At 41.4% G+C, this 23780-nt stretch overlaps 1 protein-coding gene across 1 annotated transcript in view; it reads left to right on the top strand.

Annotated features, from left to right (window-relative positions):
• Positions 1–23780, top strand: part of kif26ba (kinesin family member 26Ba) — a 93678-nt gene that overhangs the window by 57239 nt on the left and 12659 nt on the right. Inside the window, exons 6-22 of the mRNA XM_063477425.1 lie at positions 4269–4484; positions 5714–5807; positions 9005–9150; positions 9429–9545; positions 10742–10928; positions 12888–13083; positions 17103–17274; positions 17920–18246; positions 18336–18512; positions 19048–19183; positions 19281–19515; positions 19634–19738; positions 19901–20022; positions 20870–21046; positions 21693–21779; positions 21921–21997; positions 22126–23724. Coding sequence (XP_063333495.1) covers positions 4269–4484; positions 5714–5807; positions 9005–9150; positions 9429–9545; positions 10742–10928; positions 12888–13083; positions 17103–17274; positions 17920–18246; positions 18336–18512; positions 19048–19183; positions 19281–19515; positions 19634–19738; positions 19901–20022; positions 20870–21046; positions 21693–21779; positions 21921–21997; positions 22126–23724 — 4170 coding nt within the window. The remainder of the gene's footprint in view (positions 1–4268; positions 4485–5713; positions 5808–9004; positions 9151–9428; positions 9546–10741; positions 10929–12887; positions 13084–17102; positions 17275–17919; positions 18247–18335; positions 18513–19047; positions 19184–19280; positions 19516–19633; positions 19739–19900; positions 20023–20869; positions 21047–21692; positions 21780–21920; positions 21998–22125; positions 23725–23780) is intronic.

Below are 23780 nucleotides of genomic sequence, written 5' to 3'. Positions count from 1 at the left end.
GATTTTTTTGGCACAAACATTAACCCAACTTTAAGACTCAGTATCTTCAGTTTTCTTAAGGTCATCAAACGTTACACATTTATTGCATTTGGTATCTCACTTCATTTCACGCCCTCACCTATAGACAGGCTTTAAGGTTTAACCACATGTGCTATTAACTTCATATGAGAAAGCTGGTAACATCCACACTCTTTGATCGACACTCACAAAATTGGTTGAACCGACTCTTAAAAGGTCTGTGGTCATTTGGTGATGCAACCGAGAGAAAGCCTGGCAGCGTGCTTTTATTTTTAATAAATCGCTTATCATCGGGGTGGGTTTGTTCAGTCTAACATGACTTTGTTCTGATTACTTTTAGTTTTTTCACCCTTGGCTAAAAATAATTATTTAAAAAAAATGACAGCAGCAGAAATAACCTCCCTTGGCAGAAAATTTACTTTATATAGTTAAGTTTGATATTATCTCACAGCACAGAAATGTAATGGATGACAATTTTCACTTGAAATTTTTAAAATTACGATTTTTATATGAAACAAAACCATGGCAGAGCTGATGAAGGTTTCATGCTTTTCAGCATACTTTTATTAACTCTAACGGTTGCTGTCACGCTACACACACAGCTGCAGCTTTTCAGCTCGCAGCTGAACACTCCACCACCAACAACGCCATGACAGGGCCCAATTCACACTTTAAACCCGGCGAGGAGTGATTGTGGATGCGTGATTGCGGATGCCGCTCAGGTGCGTCTGCTCCCCTGCAGCGGCACCGCAGACCACGCCCCACCACATAATATTTTTAGAAATCTGCTAAAAATGCTAATTATATTATTTGTTAGGCAAATAACAAACTGAATCACTAATCTAACTAACCTCTTTGTCTAGAATTCCTTCTTAAGGTTCAGTGTCTTACCTAAATATACATTGACATGCAGACTCGAGTGGCCGGTGAATCTATCTATCCTACTTCTGATTGGTAAACAACCTGTTCTACCTCCTGAGCCACAGCTGCCCAACTAAAGACCTTGTGCATACTGCTGGGGTTACCATTATAGTAAAAAAAAAAAAAATATATATATATATAGTTTGGTAATTACCAACACTGTTAATTTAGAGAACCTGTGGCATGAACCTGGTAGTCGTTTAAGCACCGTACATAAATGCATTGTTGACTTTACTTGTAGTAAGCTAATACTCAGCAGGATTTGGAGTTTTTGGGATTACTGTGTGATGGGTAATCCCATGGTTACGTTTAACTGAAAGCACACTTCAGGCGATGATTCATCTGTGCTAACAAGCACAAACAGACAAATGATTTCTCTCCTGCTCTCTCTCGCTCTCCCTCACAGGAGCCACATCTTTTTCATGTGTCCGGCACCTTTGTGCCTCGTAGATATAAAATATGACAGGGTATGACACACATAAAAACAGAGCTCACTGAATTTTTTTTTCTTACTAAGTGCCTCAGTGCAATATGAAGTATTGAAAGCTTGGCACACTTTGTAACTATCATCATAATATAATTGATATTGTCCTGCAAATTCTCAGCTTATGACATCAGGTGTTGAAATACTCACACTCTGCCCCATTGCATGTAATTCATGTATTATATTTGCATTACCTTGATCTACAACTGAAAGTCTGCACTTTAATCGTCTCCTGTTTGTTTGATATAAAATCCACTGTGTTGGTGTACAGAGGCAAATAACAAAAAGACAAAAAACAAAAAAGTTTCATTGTCCAAAGGGACGTAACTATACCTATTATATTGCACGGGGGGTGAAGTTAGATGCTTAATCCTGTTTCAGGGTTTGAATCCAGTCCTTGACTTAACCAGTAGCTGCTTCTCAGATGAGACTTAGAGGCCAAAATTAATGATGAATTTATGTCGTTTCTCTCAGATCTTCTGCCTGTCATTAATTGATCTGATGTTTGCTACATCTGTCATGCCGTTTGCCATAAACCGTCACGGTGTCCAAGGTTTTTGGAAATTTCTGATACTGTGACTTTGTCTATTAACACTATTAGCATGTTGTGAAGAGAATAACTGCAAATGCACAAAATGTAACCTCCATCCGTCTTCTTCTGCTTATCTGGGGCTGGGTCGCAGGGGCAGCGGCCCAAGCAGAGAAGCCCAGACCTTTCTCTCCCCAGCCACCTCCTCCAGCTTATCCGGAGGTCAGCCGAGAGATATAATCTCTCCAGCGTGTACTGGGTCTGCCCCGGGGCCTCCTCCCGGTGGAACATTCTCAGAACACCTCACCCAGGAAGCGCCCAGGAGGCATCCTTGTCAGATGCCCGAACCGCCTGAACTGGCTCCTTTTGATGGAGTCGCTACCTTTTCGTGGTGGAGGGGTTTGTGTGTCCCAGAGGTTCCAGTGGCTATGTTGTCCGGAGGCTGCTGCCCTCTGGTAGGGTGTCCCATTGCAAATTGGTCCTGGGTGAGGGACCAGACAAAGAAAGATTCAGAAGACCCCTATGAGCAGAACATCAAGCGAACAGTTCACCTTGCCTGAAGTAGGGTTACCGGGGCCCCGCCCTGGAGCCCGGGGAGGGTGCCCGAAAGCGAGCGTCTAGTGGCCGGGCCCAAAAAAGGGACATAGGCTCATCCTCCTGCAGGCCCACCACCCACACGAGGCACAGTGGGGGTCGGGTGCATTGTGTGCCGGGAGTGGAGACCCTGGCGGACCGATCACCGTCTACCAAGAATATCAAAATGTAACATTAACACTAATATAACTGATTATATCTAAACTAAATAGTTCTCATTTTTCACACTTACATTTTAAGGTACAGGAAGAATTCCAGGCAGCTTGGACTACCAGTTCAATAAAAGGCATCTGACATTGACCGAGACATAAATTCTGTATCAAAGCAACAACAGAGACACAAAGCATCTGTGATATTTGAATAGATATAAGACATTAAGGATGGCACACACTTCCCACACACTTCATCCAATGTCACAGTGAAAATATCAAATGCATTTAATAATCAGGTTGGCTCCTATCAGCCGCTGAGACAGTTGGTGTGGTTAACACTGAGTCATAACAGCACCTGACACCCAGTGCCAATCATCCGCTTCAACCGAGCCTCTCTCCCGATTGTCAAAGGAGAAGTGCGGTGTAAATCTTCAGGATAATCCTGTACTGCATCGCAGGGAGGAAGATTTAGTGACAGACATGAAAAGAGGAAGACAGACGGGCTGAATCAGAGAGCGATATAGTCAGCGAGACATCAAACAAGAAAGATAGACAAAGACAAATTCACACAGATGAGGAATGGAAGGAGAAGATGAGCAACAATAAACTGCTGGGAAGTATTTCAAACTTGAAAACACCTTTTACCAACAGAGACCAGGGCTGTTTATATGTTAAAATGTTCTGGAGCTCAGTCAGATTCGATGACGCTGCGTTTTGCAGCCGCTGATATCACAGAAAACAACAACAGCTGCCAGGCGGCAAATTGCGGCTGCTAACAGTTTGTGACAGGAGTGGGAGGAAAGGACGAAGGAGAGGAGGAGTGAAAGCTAAAATAGAATTCCTGCAATTCAGGCTTTTGATGTGCGGCAGTGAAGTGGAAGTAGAGAAGAGGTGTGAACAGAGAGAAAAAGGATAGAAGGAGAAAGAGATAGCGAAAGAGTGACAGGTAAAGGAGGGGAAGGGATGAGGGAGGTAAAAGTACTTAGAGGGAATAAAGTGATGAAAGGGAGAGAGAGCATGTGACGACTTGTATAAGCGCAGAACTAAAAAGCGGAATTTTTGTGACTCTGGTTTTGTGGCTCTATGTCGTTTGTAGCTAACATGAAGATGTCTTCCAGCAACACTACTTCACAGTAACACATACAAGGTTTGCTCATGGTTTTGACACAGGCAGATTTCTTTATGGGGGGAAAAGTGTTCATGCTTTAAAAGTGAAATAGAAATGGGTGGTTGGCATGAGAAGAACCCGAAACTCAACAGAAGAGCTTGTCAGACTGCTTAATGTTTCATGACAAGTGATCTCAGACACTGGTAAAGTTTTCTAAACTATCTCAGAAAGTGTGACTGTATCAATGTACTTTCACACTGCTGTTTGTCTGAGTGCCCTGTGACTTTCTTGTTTTTGTTGGATCAGAAGAAATCCACCCCTGCAGAAAAATTGCAAACAAACAAGCTGATTCCTGATTCCCAAACGCACGGTGGGAATCAGGCTTTGACTGATAATCCTGCATTTACCTTTAGCCTCCTGTCTAAAAACTACCTCTGTTTTCGCTTATTGTCTTACCCTCAGGTGAAAGTGATGGTGAGAGTTTGCCCGGTGTCTCAGTCTGATGCAGCCGAGTCCAGTTCCTTTCTCAAAGTGGATCCCAGGAAGAAACAAATCACCATCATGGACCCATCAGCAAATCAGACGCAAAGTGCTGCCTCTCAGAAAAGGGCCGGAGCCAATCAGGTCCCACCAAAGATGTTCACTTTTGATGCAGCGTTCCCTCCTGATGCATCACAGGTCAGAGACATTTTATGTGACAAAGTCTGGTAAAATGACTATAAATAAACACAAAATTATGAACTTCACGCTCTTCTTGAAAGTTTGGTAAGAACTGGATACCATGTTGGTAGATAAAATGTGTGGTTGCAATGCAAACAAACACTGTTGCAAGTAACAGACTAATAAAATACAGAAATTTCTTCTCAAAAACTGGATTATGAGCTTCTTGGACAGGCTCTACCATAGCTGCTATTTTATTTGTCACATCTTTCCATTAAAATACTCCGAAAAGCATCAGTTTCATAAAAAGGGTAACGAGGACGTGAGCTGGGGGATTTAACAGAGTTTTAGTCTGGAGTCTGGAGACTAAAACAGTGAAGTTGCAAGGAATAGAGGTAGTAAGTGGGGACAAGTTTAAACACCTGGAATCAATGATCCAAAGCATCAGACGGTGCACAAGAGAGTGAAGAAGAGAGTGCAGGCAGGGTGGAGTGGATGAAGACAAGTATCGGGTGATTTGTGACAGAATGACAGCAGGAGGAGTGAAAGGGAAGCTTTACAAGACGGCACTGAGACCCGCTATGATGTATGGTTTGGAGACAGTGGCAGTAACAAACTGACAGTAGTCAGAACTCACTAAGATGGATGAGATTAAAAATGAGGATATTGGAGGGACAGCTCAGATGCTTTGGAGACAAAGTTAGAGAGGCAGGCAGAAGAGGGATAGTGGATATTTTGGAAAAAGGATGTTAAAGATGGAGCTGCCAAACAGGAGGAAAAGAGGAAGACCAAAAAGGTGTCATGGATGTAGAGAAGGAGGTCATGCAGAGTTGGTTGGTGTGACAGAGGAGGATGCTAAGGATAAGGTAGGACTGAGACACATGATCTGAAAGAAGAAGTCTTTGACTTGCACATTACCTTTACTTTTGAGCCACAGAGGTCGCTGCTTGGTCGGTATGTGAATTTGCATGAATCTAGGCTAGCTATGTTCCCCTGGATAAGCCAGTGAGATAAGCTTAAAAGCAAATGCTGGTTCTTTAAGACATTTATAGAACCAGAACACAGTAATACTGACAATTACAGGGAAGTTGCCCATCATCTCCTCCACACCAACAGTCAGATGTTTAAAAAATCAAAACAAAACAGCAGAATCCTAGCTCCAGCGCGAGTGTGAATAATGTTTGTCTAAAATTGAATGTATTTCTGATTTACTTGACCCTGTTTATTCCTCTGTCTTCCTGTGTTAGGCGGAAGTGTGTGCAGGAACAGTTGCCGAGGTTATTCAGTCGGTGGTGAACGGAGCAGATGGCTGTGTCTTCTGCTTTGGACACTCTAAACTGGGTAAAACTCTCACACACACACAAAAACTACAAGATCAGAGCTTGGCTCGTGAGTCTTCTTTAGTGATTGTGACCATCGGTGTGTCGGCTCTTCACTTGGCCGTCGCTCCACTAGCCCTCATCTATCAGAGAGAGAAAGAAGAGGATTAGTGTCTGCTGAAGCTGAAAGCATTCTCAGTCTGCTCTGTCTGTGTTTCTGTCTTCCCTTTTCTCCCTCTAATCCTTCTGAAGCTGGTTGTCAGAGAAGCTCTCTTAAAAAGGGTCAAGGCCGCTCACTGCATAGTGCAACATGTCTGATCCCAGATATACACTGAGACAAACAAAGACCCACCACAAACACGCAGACACACACACACGAATACGGCTTCATCGACTGTGGGTCAGCCGCTGCTGTGTTTGTCCTTGTAAACACAAGCAGCATTTCCCCTTCTCAGTTTGTGAGCCTTCAGCTTGAGTTTCTAAGTCTCCTTGAACTGCAGAGCATGACAACAGCAGAGATGTGACAGTTCGACTGGCACTGCAGTGCAAAGATCAACATGTAAACCGCTGTTTGGTTGCTGTGAAGCAAAATCTTGCCAAATCTGAAGAAAAAGTCAGCTCAACTCAAACCACAGTCAGTCAGCAAGATTATATAAACACTACCCAGCTGAATTTCAAAAAACTTGGATGTGGAGAATGGGCAAACGATCGCTTTCTTTAAAATGGCAAAATACAGCAAATATTTCGATAACTTTTAATTTGTCTTTTGTTTCTATTGATAGCTGGTTCCCTTGCTGCAAATATGGTGTAAACAGTGTTGTCAATGTCTTTATATGGACCATAGGAAGATTAAAACTACTTAATGGAAGCTAGTAGGAATTCAATTAAGAAAATAAAGTTGGAGAGACTTTAAAAAAATCAAGTGTATATACAAATTTAATGAAGCGTCATCATGATCTAAAGGTTGTGACTCAGATGATGAGCTGCTGACTTCCTGTTTTCTTCTTAAACACATGACAGAGTAGGTCTGATTATACAAAATGTCATCGCAAAACATTTTTAGGGTTCTAAAATATATTCAACACTCTACTTCTTCATATTTTACCACTGTTTGTTTATGGCGAATGTAAGAATGGTCACTATACGGACATCTTTGAGCAGTCCATCACAACTCCCGGTGGCCCAATATTCTATCTAATAAAATAGCATTAAAAACAGATCATGCACATAAAAAATGTGAAAACCACCACTACTTCAGAATGATAGCAGAAATAAGATCCAGATTCCAGTAAACACATCCTTTAGATGATACATATGCAAACAAGAATAGCTCAAAGTGGGCAGAGAGCACAACTCGCTTTTCAAATTGCACATAGGACAGATCAATCAAACAGATGCACATGTAATCGTCACACTCCCAGGACAGAAACAACATGGTGCACAGTGCACATACGACAGCTTGTCTAGATCCATGTTTGTCATTTTAACATGAATACATATTTTCATTCAGCTGTCAAATATTGACATGCAAAATACAGACTGTCTCGTGATTTATGATGCTTGTGATTCATCCTGTGTAATATGGCTAAGACTGAAGCTAATATCCCAGGCATGTCTTCCTGCTGCTGGTGTTTGATTATGTTAATAACACTGCAAACTCTTTTATTTGATTGAAATCAATTTCTCAATCAATTTTACTGCTATATTAATGCCGTGACCTCACTCGTATCTGTTCAAACGGCTGCTGCTGTAGCAGCAGATGAGTTAATTCTTTGTGATCCAGCTCACCTAAGGCCATGGATTTTAATGAGACCGCATTATAATGGTATTACCTTTTTACTAATTAAAATGGGGAAAGTAACACAACGAGCATTTACCTTCGGCTCTGTGGCCCTTGGCTGTAGACACATGTGGGGATTCTGGCACAGACCAGTCTACTACACACTCATGCACATTTTCGCAGTGAGCAAAAGGGAATTCATTAAAAAGGAAAAATTAAATAAAAGTCCAAATGATCCTGAACAAATGGATGAACTTCAGGAATTGAATCCTCTTGCTTTGAGTCATGTGTGATGGATTTTGTTATCGTTATTAGAGTAGTGGCCGTCCTTAGTAATGATGAATGCGCGCGTCTGCGTAAGCTCGTGTGTGGATGTGTTTGAACTCCTGAAACAGCTCTGCCATGTTCCCTCACACATATTCACTTTCTCTCTGATAGCAAAGGTATATCAACCCGATGAGACCAATTCACAGAAATATACATAAACCGCACATACGTGGATACAAACGCATTATGATAAGTCAGTGGAGTAGGCAGCTATATGAGCACAATTTGCAGTTTTCAGTAGTCAGAACAGAAGGACGCATTATAGAGCCACATATAAACTCCCACAGATGTGTGTTTTAATGTGTTCTTTGTCACTTGCACACAGGCTTTAAAGGCAAAAAAGAGAAAGGGTGGTTGTTCAAGTGCTCTGTGGTTATGTTAGTGGTACTACATAGAGCCATTATGAGTCAGGGAATCCATCTGATCTGCTAAATGAAAAGAAATCAACTGGTAAATCTGATAAATCAAAGTAAATGACCCACTGTTGCTTTAAAAGAGCTCTTTAACATAGCGGATAGCAACATTTTATATAATCTTTAACATGTGTTTAAAAGCTTTCTTTACGTTTTATCTGGAAAACTGAGCACTGTGAATTAAAGAAGTGTATTGCTTTATAAATACTACTACAACAGCACCAGCTTTCGGATACTTAATACAACTCTCTTTGTTGTATTTTTTATCACATTTTTGGGACAAATCATCATTTTTGACAGTAGTCTAGATGCTCCAGGAAACACTGAGCGCAGAACAATGTAAAATTACACTGTAGATGACAACTTCCCCTCCGTCCTTTCTCGGAACAAATCAGACACATTTCTCTACTCTGCATCACAGGAGTCAGGCTTTTGATGTCGTCTGTCTTTCGTGCAAGTGTTCCCGCCGGTGTGATTGTTAGGTGTGACATATGGCTTTGTTTAGGTGTGTGTTTGATCTCCAACTTCTGACAGCCAGAGCAGGTGTGGGAAAGGGATAATCATCATCTTGTGACTGAAAGGGACAGACACATGCATTTCACACGCACATCTATTCACACTTATTTCTGTTGATGTTCTTTTTGATAGATCTTCAGATTATTTCCTGTTCACCATTGTCTTTCTGGCTTTCTCATTCAGGTAAATCTTACACGATGATCGGCCGCGATGACTCTCTTCAGACTCTGGGTATAATCCCCTGTGCCATTTCCTGGTTGTTTAAGCTCATCAATGAGCGAAAAGAGAAAACTGGTGCACGCTTCTCCGTCCGTGTCTCTGCAGTTGAGGTCAGTGATTGCAATGAAACCTTAATTTGAAATATTCCCTGCAGAAAAAAACAAGTGCCAATCCTGATGCAGACATTTGACAAATCAGGGCACTGATAGTCTCTAAAAAGCACTGGCAGTAGCTATCAACTATCTTTAGTATCTGTCTTCTTCTTAGTGAAGTAAAATTTTAATTTAAGATTCTTCTGGCCAGATTTAGTCCTAGACAGATGTTAAGAAAACTGAGAAAATAAAATGAGGAAGCTACTGTTCTTGAAATAATCTGTGCTTTTGTGCAGGTTTGGGGAAAAGAGGAGAACCTTAAGGACTTGTTATCTGAAGTGGCTACAGGCAGCTTACAGGATGGGCAGTCACCTGGGGTCTACCTGTGTGAGGACCCCATTTGTGGCATGCAGGTACACATGCACGAACGCACAATTAAAAACATCACGGCTTACCTTGGAACTGGGTCATTCGCTTGTACCTGTAGATTTAAACCTTACAGATTCAGACTCTGTATAAATGTGTTTTCACCTCAAACAGCTCTCTGCAGTCTTGGCTTGCATGTGAACCCACAGACACTCGTCTTGGAGGAGATGATCTAGTATCATTTACATTAAGCTCAATAACCACAACTGATAAATGAACATAAAAATAGTTTTATATGAATACATTTGAATATGGGCGATGTTATTGATGAAGGGGCTCTCGAGTCCATCTGGTAGTACTGTGGATGTGCATCAAATGAAAAAGGGACTTTGATCGTTCAGCATCCTGTTTTTATCCAACAATGCCAAAATTAGGTATTTTTAAAGAGATGATTCAGAAACAGTCGGATGATTCATTCACCTGATTGTGAAAACGATGCCAAGAGAAAAACACTTGACACAAACAAAACTGGAAAAATAACCAGAACTCTCAAAAGGCTCATTGTGTATTCAAACTTTTGTTTTTTTAAGTGACTTTTCAAAATTACAGGCAGCTAAACAAACTCCTTTAATAACCAAGATTCAGAAAACAAAAGACGGCTTATGTGAATAAAATTCTAATGAACATCACTATTATTAACATCCTTTGCAGGTATCTGTGCAGTAGTAGTCTCAGTAACGTGTCAATGTAAAAAGAACACCAAAAACAAATGAGCGACAATGGGTTAGCAGCCGTATATGTGTGTGTGTGTGTTCAGTCATACTGTATGTTTATAGGATTAGAGGGTCTGATACAAACACATCTGTGTAATCCTTAACTAATCTGACATAATCTCATCAGTAATGATATCCTGCAGTACCACACACACACACTCTCACTCCCTTCCTCTCTCTCTATTACTCAGGTCTGCTTCCCTCTATTTCTCACATACCTGCAGACAAATTAGAAATGATTTATTAAAAATATGCCAATCAGTCTGCCGCCACGCTGAATCCTCACAGTACACAATACTATCAGCGTTTAAACACTTTCCCTCAGTAAACCAAATCCCTCAAGCTAAGGTGAAGTGGTGTCTTTTGGCATGTCTGACTACCTGTCCTCTGGCTACTCACGGTTGCTTCCTTATCACGTCTATAAAAGTGCAATATTCTTATGCTTTTTTTTCTTCCCCAAACTCTTCCAGCTGCAGAACCAGTCTGAGCTCCGTGCTCCAACACCAGAAAAGGCAGCCTGGTTCCTGGATGCAGCCATAGCAGCTCGCCATAGTAGCCAACGCTCCAACACCACTGAAGAAGAGCACAGGAATTCACATATGCTCTTTACATTACACATATATCAGTATCGCATGGAAAAGACGGGAAAAGGAGGAAGTAAGTAGTGCATGCTTAAACCCTGATGTTCCTAACTGTTATTACTGGTGCAACAATTAAATGTCTCAATAGCAACATTTAACGATTACATCTACTGCGCTCTCCTTTGCAGGAAAATAGTTGTTGTTTGTTGTGACTATGATAATCACAGTAGGATAAAAGCAGACAGAAACATATTGTTTGCTATGAATAAATTGTGGAACACTGGAGGCCAAAGTAAGGAGCGAACAATGAAGGACAGATCAATATGCAGATCGATCTAAATGCTTCCTATTATGGTTGCTACAAATAAACTGCAGCAACAGAGATGCACATGCACCTTTTACTGAACGCATGATCCCTTATTATATTAATCAAAGTCATTTCCAACAGTTATTTTTGGTCTTTATAACAAAGCACATCGCATATGAGTGGTTTTATTTATGCCTGAGAGAGATGTCTGACCAAATTATGTGTGATTATGGCCATTTATGTTACACACAAGTGTGTGTATGAAATAAACTGTAATGTGTGTGCATCTGTGTATGTATGAGAGAAATGTGAACGCTTAAGAATGATAACTGTAATAAGAGGATCAACTGTTTCGCAGCAGGGATTCTGTCTACAGCCTAAACTTTCCTAAATCTTCCTGACTTAAATATTTTTTACATATTTGTTACACTTGCATGTTTCTTTCAATCAAACACATTTAATATTGGAGAACAATAACCTAAGTAAATGCAAAAATACAGTTTTAAAATGATGATTTAATTTATTAAGGGAAACCATTACCCAGACCTACCTGGTCCTGTGTGAAAAAGTGATTATCCCCTAAACCTAAACCTTTAAACCTTCATTTAATTATTTTGAGCCACTCAGATTGAGATTTGCAGTGTTTCAAATCAGTGTCCTGCTGCATAACCCTTCATCAGTTTGTGGCCCGCATGAGCTTCAGGGTTGTACTGTAGACAGCAGAATTTATTGTTCCACAAATTACTAAGTCATCCACATCCAGAAGCTACAAAGCAGCCCCCGACCATCACACTACCACCACCGTGTTTGATTGTATGTTCTTCTTATGAAGTACTATATTAGTTTTATGTCAGATTTAATGGGATGTAAACCTTGTAAAAAGTAAAAGTCTTGTCTTTATTGGTCAGCAGTGGTTTTCTCCTTGTAACTCTCCCATGGATGCCATTTTTGCCCAGTCTCTTTCTTATTGTTGAATCATGAACACTGACCTTAAATGAGCTAAGTGAGGCCTGCAGTTCTTTAGGTGTTGTTCTGTGTTATTTTGTGACCTTCTGCTTGGGTTATCAATGCAATCTTGGAGTAATTTTAGTAGGTCAGCCACCTCAGTGAAAGTTCACCACTGTTCCAAGTTTCCTCCGTTTGTGGATAATAGCTCTCACTATGGTTCACTGAAGTCCCAGAGCCGTAAGAATGCCTTTTTAACCCTTTCCAGACTGATAGATGTTAGTGACTTAGTTTCTCGTCTGTTCTTGAATTTCTTTCAATCGTAGCATCATGTGTTGATTTTTTAGCCTTTTTTCGTGTAACTTTTTCATGTTCTTCATGTTCTGTAATTGCTTAATTCAACAGAAAGTAATCTGGCCTGAGTGCGGCTAGTGAAACTGAGCTCAGCTTTTCCAAAAATGCGGTTAATCACTGTTAATTCATGATTTAACAAGGGGGCAATTACTTTATATACTTACTTTATATACTTACTTACTTTATATAGGGCCAAGTAGGTCTGCATAGTTTTTCTTCTACTTTATAAATTAAATAATCCTTCAAAAACTACATTTTGCATTTATTCGGGTTATCTTTGTCGAATATTAAGATTTGTTTGATGTTAGGAAACGTTTATCTTAATATTATTACTGTCACTGTTAATATAGATTTTTTACAGATGCAGTATACTGTATTAACAACTCTAAGTTGTCCTTCAATCTTGAGCCATCTTTTCTCTTCTGCTAGTGTCAGGAGGTCGCAGTCGCCTCCACCTGCTGGACCTGGGCAGCTGTGATGTTAAAGTACTCGGAGGAGGAGGAGGAGGTGGTGGGAAAAGCAGGGAGAACTCTTCACCCAGCTCGGCTCCTCTGTGCCTTTCGCTGTCTGCACTCGGCAATGTGATTCTGGCCCTGGTCAATGGAAGCAAACACATCCCATATAAGTACGTTCGTGTGCGTGTGTGTGTTTGTGTTTATGGGTGGGTGTGGGTGAGTGGGAGTATGACTAATTAATGCATAAATTACGGAGGAGAATAAAGACAAATTCAGAAACTGGTGAACTAAAGTGTTGAGAAGAGTGAACGGTAGGCTGAGGTGGAAAGCAGAATCTTAATGTGAGAGGCAAAAAGGAAAGGAAAGTAGCAGATTTCATAAGTTGCTTCAGGTTTGGGGGATTTACTGTCATAAACAACAGCAGCTGGTGTTACATATTCATCACATTCATTTTGTTGGTTAACTGACTGCCAATGACAGCAAAGGAGAGAGGAAGAGGCAAAGATGATAGAGCCAGTAACTCTAGCCAGAAGAAATTGTTTGAAAATAAAAATACTTGAACCAGGGGAAAAGAAATCATAACAGCTAAAGTGATGCATAGTCCTGCTCTGGCAGTAAGAATACAGGATGTGAAACTGTAAATGCCCTCCTTTTTTCTAATTTCTCTCTGCTTCCCTTCTGCTCTTCCACTCTGCTTAAGGCTGTGTAGCTCTGTGCTCATGCTGGGTTAATTTAATCACAAGCTTTTGCATTTACATTGCAAAACAACCTGCTACTTAGCATTGAAGCTCTAAGCACAGCTTTGCTGACTCTGATTTGGCATTGGTGACTCAGACTCTTGGAGTGTGATGGGATTTGACTGGTTTTTAACAATCCATGCTGTGTTACTGGCACATTTTTAAATATCTAAGAGCTAAGAATAAGTCTGAGACTGTTGAAGTTGGGCTTATGGAGGCTATAATATATATATATACATATATATATCTTCATTAAAAATATAATGAAGGTATTTATTTATAAAGTTAAATAATAAACAAATAACGAGTTAGGATCACATTGATCTCTGGTGGTGTCCTGTGCATAAACTGTATATAAAGGACGAACACAGACATTGTGACGTCACTAATTAGTTAGTGAGTTAAAACCTTGAGCTGAGGGTTTTCACCCTCGTCCAATTGACCCTTTGAAAGTGGACGTGATGAGCGAACACACTCATTCGGTAATCAGTAACACTGGATTTTTTGGAGACCACTTTACAAAATAAAGCGGTAGATGTCTGAGAAAGTCCTAAATAAGGTCCCAGACAAAGGAACCAAAGGACCATTTACAGACTAGACTTCTTTATAGTGTGTTTTTTTCTTTAACTAAAGGAATTCCCACCTGATTACCCTCAGGCACTTCTCCAGTATCTTCAGATCCAGAAGCTACATCCATCTTTTCTATACAGTCTATAGTCCTGTTGTGTCAGGTACCAGGATGTTGGCAGTGGTCCCTGTGGAGTTGTTCCAGCTGGCACCACCCTCTGATGCTTGATCAGACTGGGATCTGCGGCTCTGTCACTTTCCATCTGCTGATCCTGAACAGTTTCAGTGGCGTGGTTAGGTGCATTGCCCTGCTAATGGAGGCTGCTACCAAATCCCAAGGTCCACCAGAAGAACATAATTTACTTCACCTCTCTCTAGTTTTAATGTTGTGACTGATGAGTGTATTTCACCCACAACCAAACTGATTGATCAGCTGAATTTCCTATCACCTTTCTCATCCCTAGAAACCAAAGCAATCATATAGCAGGCTGTTTCCTTTGAGGGGAAAATATTCGACTCAAACGAAACACGCTTAAAGTCCGGCTGCTCATTTTCTTTCATCACAGTTGCTGAGCCTGTCTTGCAATGCTTCACTGCTTCCAGGATAGGGTCCCATCCTGTTTTTATAATCCCAGTCCTGTTCCAGTACTGTTGCTAGGTAACCAGTGAATCTACCATTTATCAGTACACTTTTGGACTTTGTAGCTTCCCAGTTCACAAAAAGAGTCAGACTGTTCAACCAGCACTGCCTTCTGTAAGAATCCAAGCGTCTCGGCACGATTCAGCAGTCAACATGCTTGAAAGACCCATGTTTCAGTCACAATATGCTCTTGCAAAGACCCTTAACACATTTACTAAACATTCCCTTTCCTCATCGTGGATGCTGCACAACTTCTTGTCCAAAAAATGTTTTCTCTTTCCCACTCATGTCTCTCTGTCAAACAAGACACTCAAAGGGCAGTTTTTTCCTCTTCTCGCCAAAATCTCTTTGACACTAGAACTCTAGATTTTCTCAGTTTATTAGTTTAGTTAAGTAGAAATTTGTGAGCAAAGCTGTACCACAGTGCTGCTTATTCAATGCCTTAATATGAATTTTCTGAAACAGTGGTGATCCAGGAATTTAGATGACAGAGAGTGTCATATTACATATACAATGTTCCTGCCTGGTAAAGCTTGTAATAAATCTAGCACAGGCTGATAGGTAAGACCCAATCCAACATCCCCAGCACTTGAATTAACATCCAAATGAATACTTCATGAGTCATGAGTTTACCTACATTAATCTCAGGGAGATATGCAGAGATAGCTCGAAAGAGAGAGAAAGAGAGAGACAGAGACTGGAGGATTTGTTGAAGCCCGAGGCAGCAAACTGAGAAATCAGAAAAAAAAAAAAGAAAGCAATAATGAAAAAGAGGAGGAGGTCAGATAGGAGCGTGTACGTACTTTGTGTATGTACACTGTTGTGTACATACACGCATGTGAATGTACACATACGTGTGCAAGACTTGACTGCGGGCTGTGTTTTTAGAAAAGGGGGACAGCAGCATGAGGTATCGGGCCACAGAGGAGCTGTACTCACTGTCAGCCTGCAGGCCTCAGCACACACACAAACATTATGAATGATTGCAGTAGCCCACCCAGGAGAAAGTCTTTTCTTAAACACACAGCCTAGTTTTACTCTCCCATCTGCTCGTTTAATCTCTCTGGGACATAGACCATCTCCCAATATTAGACTTTATCATACCCTGAGCGCCTCTTTTAAAGGGACTGTTCACCCAAAAATCAGATGTATATATTTTACTACTGGTCTGGAGTCCTGCTTATCCATCTAGATTGTTTTGTGATGAGCTGCACTGTTTTGGAGATATTAGAAAATTATGTTGTGACAGTTTCATGCAGGACTTCATCTCTTTCCACTAAACTACACCCATCAATGTATTACTGTCCAGAGTGAAGCGTGCATGTACATGTGACACAGCATGACAGGAGTTGAACATTAAGGGTGTGTGTCCACAAATTCTAGTTTGTGAACAGGAAGCTCCTTTGGGCTCATTTTTAGAGCAAGAAGCACTTATTTTTGCAAAGTTACAGGACTGCCGTTTTTGTTATTAGATTATAGACAGTTTTTTTTTAATAGATGCTGTAATTTCACATTGAAAACCATCAGTCTAACAAGGCGATATAAGTAACACTTGGTGACACTGGGAAGGAAAAACCCCCTTTTAACAGAAAGAGACAGAGTTCAAAGAATGTCAGACATCTGTCAAGACTGGTTATGTGTGAGGGCAAAACAGAAGAGAAAAAATAGAGCGAATATAAATACAAGGACACAAACTATAGCAGAAAGCAGTACTGACATACAAAAGTACTGAGAGTGAAGAGGGAAAGAAAATAGTTCAGATATTAAACTGCTCACAAAAAAGTTTGCAGATACTTTGAAGTCACCAGATCATGCAACTGAGTTTTTCAAAACTGAAAGATAAGTACCATCTGCATTTAGCAAATATCTCAAAAGCTGCACAACCTACACCAAAAGATGGATTAAAAAGTGCTACAGGTCAGAGGATAAATATTAAATAGGTGAACTGTGAGCTTTAATTAGCAAATTGTTTGTCTATTTTGCATTAATAATCGGAAAAATAACTAATGATTATAAGTACTTTTTCCATTTAAATTTCATGTTAGCCTTGTGTTGTGTTAATGTTGCAGACTCTCTAACTTGTGGAAAATTCTCTACCTGACCAAGAAGAGTTATTAATAACCTTTAGCCAAAACATACGTGGGCATTTGTGAGAAAATCGACCAGTTTTGTCACACCTTTAAGTGACTGTGTGCATTTACAACATGTCTTCAATGCTCACGTCTCGGTGTATATGTGTAACCAGGGACAGCAAGCTGACCATGTTGCTAAGGGAGTCGCTAGGCAACATGAACTGCCGGACCACCATGATTGCTCACATCTCTGCCTCACCTAGAGATTTCTCAGAAACCCTCTCCACTATTCAGATTGCTTCCCGGGTGCTCCGCATGAAAAAGAAGAAAACTAAAGTCACAGTGGTGAGTTTTATTTCATTCTTCGTGCTTCATTAAAATAATAAAATTATCCAGATATTGACAAGTAAAGTGCCAGGTATAATATCTTAAACAAACATAAATTACTTTTTTGGCGGTTCATTTTACGCTGAAACACACGTTACCTTGACAGTGCACTGCAGTGTTTTAATTTTTGGAGTTTAGGTGAAAATCTTTTATAGAAGTTGAAACTATTTCTTTGTGTTAATGACTTGCTTGTGCAGAGCTCACACAAAATCTTTTATCTTCTTGTCTCCGTTTGCTGCTGACACAAATTGACTTCTTACGCTCACAGATGTCAAAAGTGTTCTGCAGAAGAAAAAAGGTTAAAATGAGGGTTTCAGCTCTAAAAATAAAGAAGAAATTTCAAGCCACAAGATACTCTATTACTAATATGCTAGACAAATAGGAGGAATTAAGTTAAACTGAACTGCAATGGAGTAAAGTTCTTATCTTCTGCCTTGGGCCCATATTAGTTATCCCCTCATCTCCTTCTTTCTGGTCTCTAACCTGTCAATTAAAAGGAAAAGAAAAAAGGACAATCTCACTCTGCAAATCTCAAAAGGAAATCATTTCTCTCTCATCGCTCTTCTCTCCTTCCACTTTCCTTATTATCTGGGCTCTTCTCAGCAATACACATCCAGCTCCTCTGGGGGAGAAAGCTCCTGTGAGGAGGGTCGCATGCGTCGTCCGACCCACCTGCGACCTTTCCATCACCGCGGTGACACTGACTCTGACCTTCCGCTGCTGCGACTCTCCAGTGACCCCGACGAATACTCCAGCAGCGAGCAGTCATGTGACACAGTCATCTACGTGGGTCCGAATGGAGCAGCTGTGTCAGACAGAGAGCTAACGGACAATGAGGGACCACCAGAATTTGTACCAATTATTCCTGCGTTGCTTCGAGGTAAAACTTCAGAGCAAAGCCAAAATCAGGCAGCAGGAGCACAGAACAAGGTAATTTGAAAATATTTGCATTTATAGATTAGACACTTAGCATTATTAAGTAGGTTTTAAGTTTGTGATGAAGAATAATTCTATAACAGGTGCAGTCTCAGCCAGACGAGCAGCCCAGTGGCCCCTCACAACCTTTGTCTCAAGCCTCTCAGTCTCTACTTGGTCAGCCGCTGGCTCCTGTCCCAGAGGAAGGAGCTGAATGCCTGAAGTGCAACACCTTTGCTGAGCTGCAGGAGAGATTGGACTGCATCGATGGCAGCGAGGAGGTGAAGAACTGTCTTCTGCTTTTGTTTTTGTTGTTATTGTGCAAAAAAAAATCTTAGATACGCATAGGATGACATAGTATGATGGGATCTGTAATAGGGGGTCTATTGAAAGCTTGATAGCTATTTTTGTCAATTTATTCAGATGAAAAAGAAGCGTTCTGTTTGTATCTACTTAGCATTTTGTTCATTGCGTGTCAGGCTTTTTTATTGTTGTCACAGCTGCTGTTTGTGGTGGCAATTTTCTGTCCCTTTCAGTACTCATGTATTTCCATTTGTGTTTGGATATAACACATTCAAATTACTTTTCACAAATTACCTTATTGTGAAAATATTTGTACAGAACCCCAATATTTGCACGGCAATAGCGCAGGTTGTTAGGAGCTCAAGTGATCTTTTTTATTCTCTTCCACCATCACTGAAGTTGTGATTAACGGTGTACTGTAATTTAGAAATAAAAGCGACATAATTTCAGAATTCTCCCTTTGATGATAGTCTGTTACTCTTCTGTTCTCCATCGCTCTGTTCATTTTTGCAGGTGGCCAAGTTTCCCTTTGAAGAGGCTCCAGCTATCAAACAAGGGGTCAAACAAGAGGCATGTCCATCTTCATCTGTTCCAGCTGCTGCTCCTGCTCCAGCCCCTCCAGCTGTGTTGGATACAGAAGCCAAAACAGGTTCAGTTATTATTAGGAATAATGATGATGCTTCCGTTCATATTTTGCATGTGCTATATGTTAACATGTAAATCACCTTTGGGTCTTCTGTTTCTAGGACCTGCGTGTGATGTAGGAGGTGCTGTGCAGGTGTCCAGGAGGAGGACCAATGACCAGCAGCTGCAGGAGATCAAGGAGGTGGTGGAGGAGGCTGAGCTGGCCCAGACAATGATCCACAGCTTGACTCAGAGTTCTGGCTGCCCAACAGTTACAAGTACCAGAAGCATTACAGGAAGCAGCAGCATCACCTCTAACCCACTGCACAGAGCCAAGAACTCCCACCTACATGACAGGTAAGACCAGGTGGTTTAGATTCAGTACTCTTTTTCATATGTTACCATTAGCCTTTAGGAAATATGTTTATATGTTTAATTCATGATTTATTTCTTTTACTGTCTCTCATTTGTGCAGTCGTGAGAGTCTGAATGTGGTGGGCAGCAATTGTGAGGGGAAGTCACGACCTCTAGGATCACCACGTCTTGGAATTGCCAGCCTGACCAAAACCTCAGAGTACAGGTGAAGCAAATATACAGTGAAGCATAGTGCTGATGGCAAAAATCTTCATTTTGTTTTGAGCAAAACTTGGAAAGTGTCAAATAAAGCTATGTACTTGAACTCTCAAGTGCTCTGATGTGTAAATGTTCAGCGCAAAAAATTCAATTTTATCTTCCTTCTCAGGCCTCCATCATCCCCATCCCAGCGGTGCAAAGTGTATACCCAAAAGGGTGTCATTCCAGCAATGCAGCCTGTATCCTCAAACACTCAGGAAGGCCAGGCCCTGGATGCTTTGACCTCAGACAGTATGCTTTTCTTTCTTTTACACAATTACGCTTTAGAACTGTGTTAATTTTTTAAAAAAATTGTATACATATATATGCTATATATGGATATTACATTTAATTCTTTTTACTTTTCCATTTCACTCCTTTCTCTTTTTATTTTCTTATCTCAGTTTAAGTTTCAGTTTAAATCTAAATTTTCCTTTGAAAATGTGATTTCTTAGGTTAAATAGCAACATTTCATTACAACTTGGTGTCACCACCCATCATAGTCATCTACTTCAAGTAAAAATATCAGAAATAAGCTACAGTGAATTCTTGCCTGCTCAGTTCTAGGGTATCCTTTAGGGTGTATATGAGTTTCTTTTAAGATTACAAAAATAATTTTTGCATAGCACTCCAATTTCACTAAAAAAGTGAATTTGTTCCCTCCATTTAATGTTGCATCCATTTGGATAAAGACCTGAGATAAAGACTAAAAGAATATTGGAAAAACATAATTTTCGCTTTAAATACAAGAAGTCTTACAAATACTGGCGAGGTGAGAAAAATCTGTAAGCAATTTGCAACTGATACTTGAAACATTTCTTGACATGTTTCAAGCATCATGATGAGAAACATTTGAAAGGTTTGTTATTAGTTCTTATGTGCATCTCTCCGTTCATTAACGGTGAATTCTTCCCGGGTAATGTTACTGCTGTTTTATATATGCTGAATGCATAAAAGACACATACTGAGTCACCTGTGTATGACACAGTTTATCTGCATAATAATCACTGGTTTGAACTTGTCTTCTCAGCGTGATGCCAATTTCCCTGCACTTGGAAAACAAAATAAATTACAATGCCAGATGTTTCTGATTCTACAGACAGCTTGGCTGCAGACAGTGGTCGTTCCTCCACAGAGTCCCTGCTGTCCAGGAGTTCTCCTGCAGGGATGAGCCCACAAGTCCGTGAGACGACTCCATCGTTATCTGCCAGCCTGGGCTCAGCTGAGACGCTCTGCGATGATGATGTACCACCAATACCTTTGGATAGCAAGGATGGTAAGTTCCAGTAAACACAGCTTGTTTTAACACGAGGAAAAGTGGTGAGAAAGTACATTGTGGCTAACCCTTGCTGTTTTAATGACAATAAGGCGCCCTTTCAAAACCACATGCAGAAATGTCAAAACAGCTGTAACCTGTTAAGACTCAGGGGTTGTTCTAAAGTGTCTGGAACTGAATTGTTGGCGGGAGATCTCTTGATTTCTGTGAGTTGTGTCAGAGAGGTTTCAAGGATCAGTTTACTTCTGGAGCATCCCTCAAATGCTCGAGTGAATGTGGAGATCTGGAGACCAAGGGGAGTTTTTCAAACTCTGGAGAGTTTGAAGACAGGGTGAATGCCTTTGGGCTCATGTTCCTTGAACTGTTCCTTAGCAGTTTTCCCAGTGCAGCAGGTAGCTACTGTCATCAGGGATGGATATTTGCGTGTGAGGTGTGCTTGGTCTGCAGGAGTCATGGGTCTGAAGGTTATGTCCACATGAATGTAGGGACCCAGCATTTCCTAGAATAACATTGCATCGTAACTGAATGACTCTTTTCCACTTTTAATTTTTTTTAGCTGATCGGCATATACATAAAGACAATGAAGAACTGAGAAATTAACTTTCACTTTTTTCTATCTTTATATTTTTTCTATCTTTTCTTCCAGGAGTCTCAGGTTCAGCAGCATCTGCAGTAATACTTGGACCTCCTGTACTTGGTGATGATGAACTGGTGTACACTGTGGTTACTGGAGGTGAGGAGGACCTTGACATTACTGCTCTCATTGAGAATGAAGGCTTGGCTGTTCGTCCAGTAAGCATCATCAGCTTCAACAGTGACTGTGGCTCTGCAACTGCCCTCGCTACTGGCTCTCAACCCATTGGTACTGCTTTAGATGGAGTCGTGGAGGATCACATGCTTGTAGGTCCTGCAACATCTTCGGGGCTTTCAGATGTTGTTGCCATGGCAGAGGTTAGCGTTACTTTGATTGTTTGGTTTGAATTTGCATAAATAAAATAGATTTGACATTATTTAAACCTTAACAGCCAAATTTTATAATTGTTTCTGGATTTCAAGATGTCATACTTGATTGGTTTTAGGTGGCAATGGCCAAGCTGCGGACAGAAGGTGAATCCTTAGCCACAGGAATGTCAAACTGTGGTTCACCCATCTCTTCCTGGGTGAGTGATCTGAGTATGGGCAGCGAAGCTGATCAGTCTCTTCATAGCTTCAGCCAGTCCCAGAGCCAGCAAGGGGAGGCACTGGCTGATCCTGATCCCAACTTTGGAATCGAGACGCTGGGTGGTTATGAAAATGGTGGTACCCCAAGAAGAGGGAGTCTGGAAGGGGAAATGGTACTGTCAGAGAACCAGAGTGATAAGGGTACTCCAACTAAAGAAAGGCTGAGAAAACTGCCTCCTTCTATGGCTAAAACTAACATCCAAATTCTGGCAGGACCTGGCAACATGTCTCCTTTTAAGACCAACATCCTTGTTCACCCATGTGCAGCTGTCAAACCCATGGTCGTCCAGGAAGCCACCATCCTCTCCTCACCTACAAAGGCCAACTTTATGAAAGATCCAGTCAAAACCAATGCAGCATTTATAGCATCTATTTCAAGTGAGATGAGCTTTGAAGACCCCTGGCTGAAACGTGGTACAGAAGAAGGAAAGTCCAAGGAACTAGTGTGTGAAGGGAAACTGGAGAAGAGGGAGGCAGAGCATTCGAAGGGCCACTCAGTAGATAAGGCAAATGGTGGGGGTGGTGATCATGGCAGTTCAAGTTCAGGTGGTGAGGTGGTGTCATCGCCAGACTCTTTTAAGCGAGTGGTGGATGGTTGTGAGATGGTGGCTGTTGTTGCCCAAGGTGAATGCTTGACTAGTGTTTATAACCCAGATATCCACCGTACAGCTAGTCTACCACGCGGATGGCACCGAGTCAACCGCCATGACGGCTTAGACAATGGAAGCGAGTACCATAATCTTGGAGTCACCACTTCAACTCCTTGTAGTCCCCGTGCCACACTTGATCGCTGGGGATCCAATGGAAAGCAGGGCTTTTTCTCTCATAAAAAAGGGGGAATCCCACCGCTGCCGCCTGTACGAAAGTCCAGTCTAGACCAGCGGAACAGGGCAGCCAGCCCTCTCCAGCAAACCACACATGGAGTCTCATCGCAGGGGAACTCGGCAGATGATGCAGGGGTATCTGGCTGTGGCCCTGCAGGAGTAACTCGACAGCGAGGCTCCAGCATAGACAGTAGTAGGCTTTTCAGTGCCAAGTTGGAGCAGCTTGCCAACAGAACCAACTCTCTGGGCCGAGTCCACAGCTCACACAGTGGTTCCCATCATTATGACTGCTTTTCCTTGGAGAGAGGTGAGAGTCTTAGAGGGGGAGGAGGAGTGAAGGGAGACAGTACCATGCCTCGCACTGGACGCAGCCTCAACCGTGCTGGATCACTATCTTCTTCTTCTGGAAACACCAGCAGCCTTTTCAGTGGCAGTACCAGTCCAAACAGCGCTCCACAGTCACCATCTAAGACCAGCAGCCAGTCAAAGATATCAGCAGTTAGTAAGCTGCTGATGACCAGCAGTCCCAAGGCCAGGAGTCTGTCTGCCTCCAGCACCAAGACTCTGAGCTTCTCTACTAAGTCTTTAAGCCAAAGCTCCAGCCGGAGCTCCAGCCTTCCTCCTAATGGAAAGGTAGGAAGAAATATTTCTTCAGTGTAAATGAACATGCGCTCACCTTCTTTAACATC

Source organism: Pelmatolapia mariae, linkage group LG1 (genome assembly GCF_036321145.2).
Source record: "Pelmatolapia mariae isolate MD_Pm_ZW linkage group LG1, Pm_UMD_F_2, whole genome shotgun sequence".
Lineage (NCBI taxonomy): Eukaryota > Metazoa > Chordata > Actinopteri > Cichliformes > Cichlidae > Pelmatolapia > Pelmatolapia mariae.
This window is presented reverse-complemented; position numbering and strand designations above follow the sequence as displayed.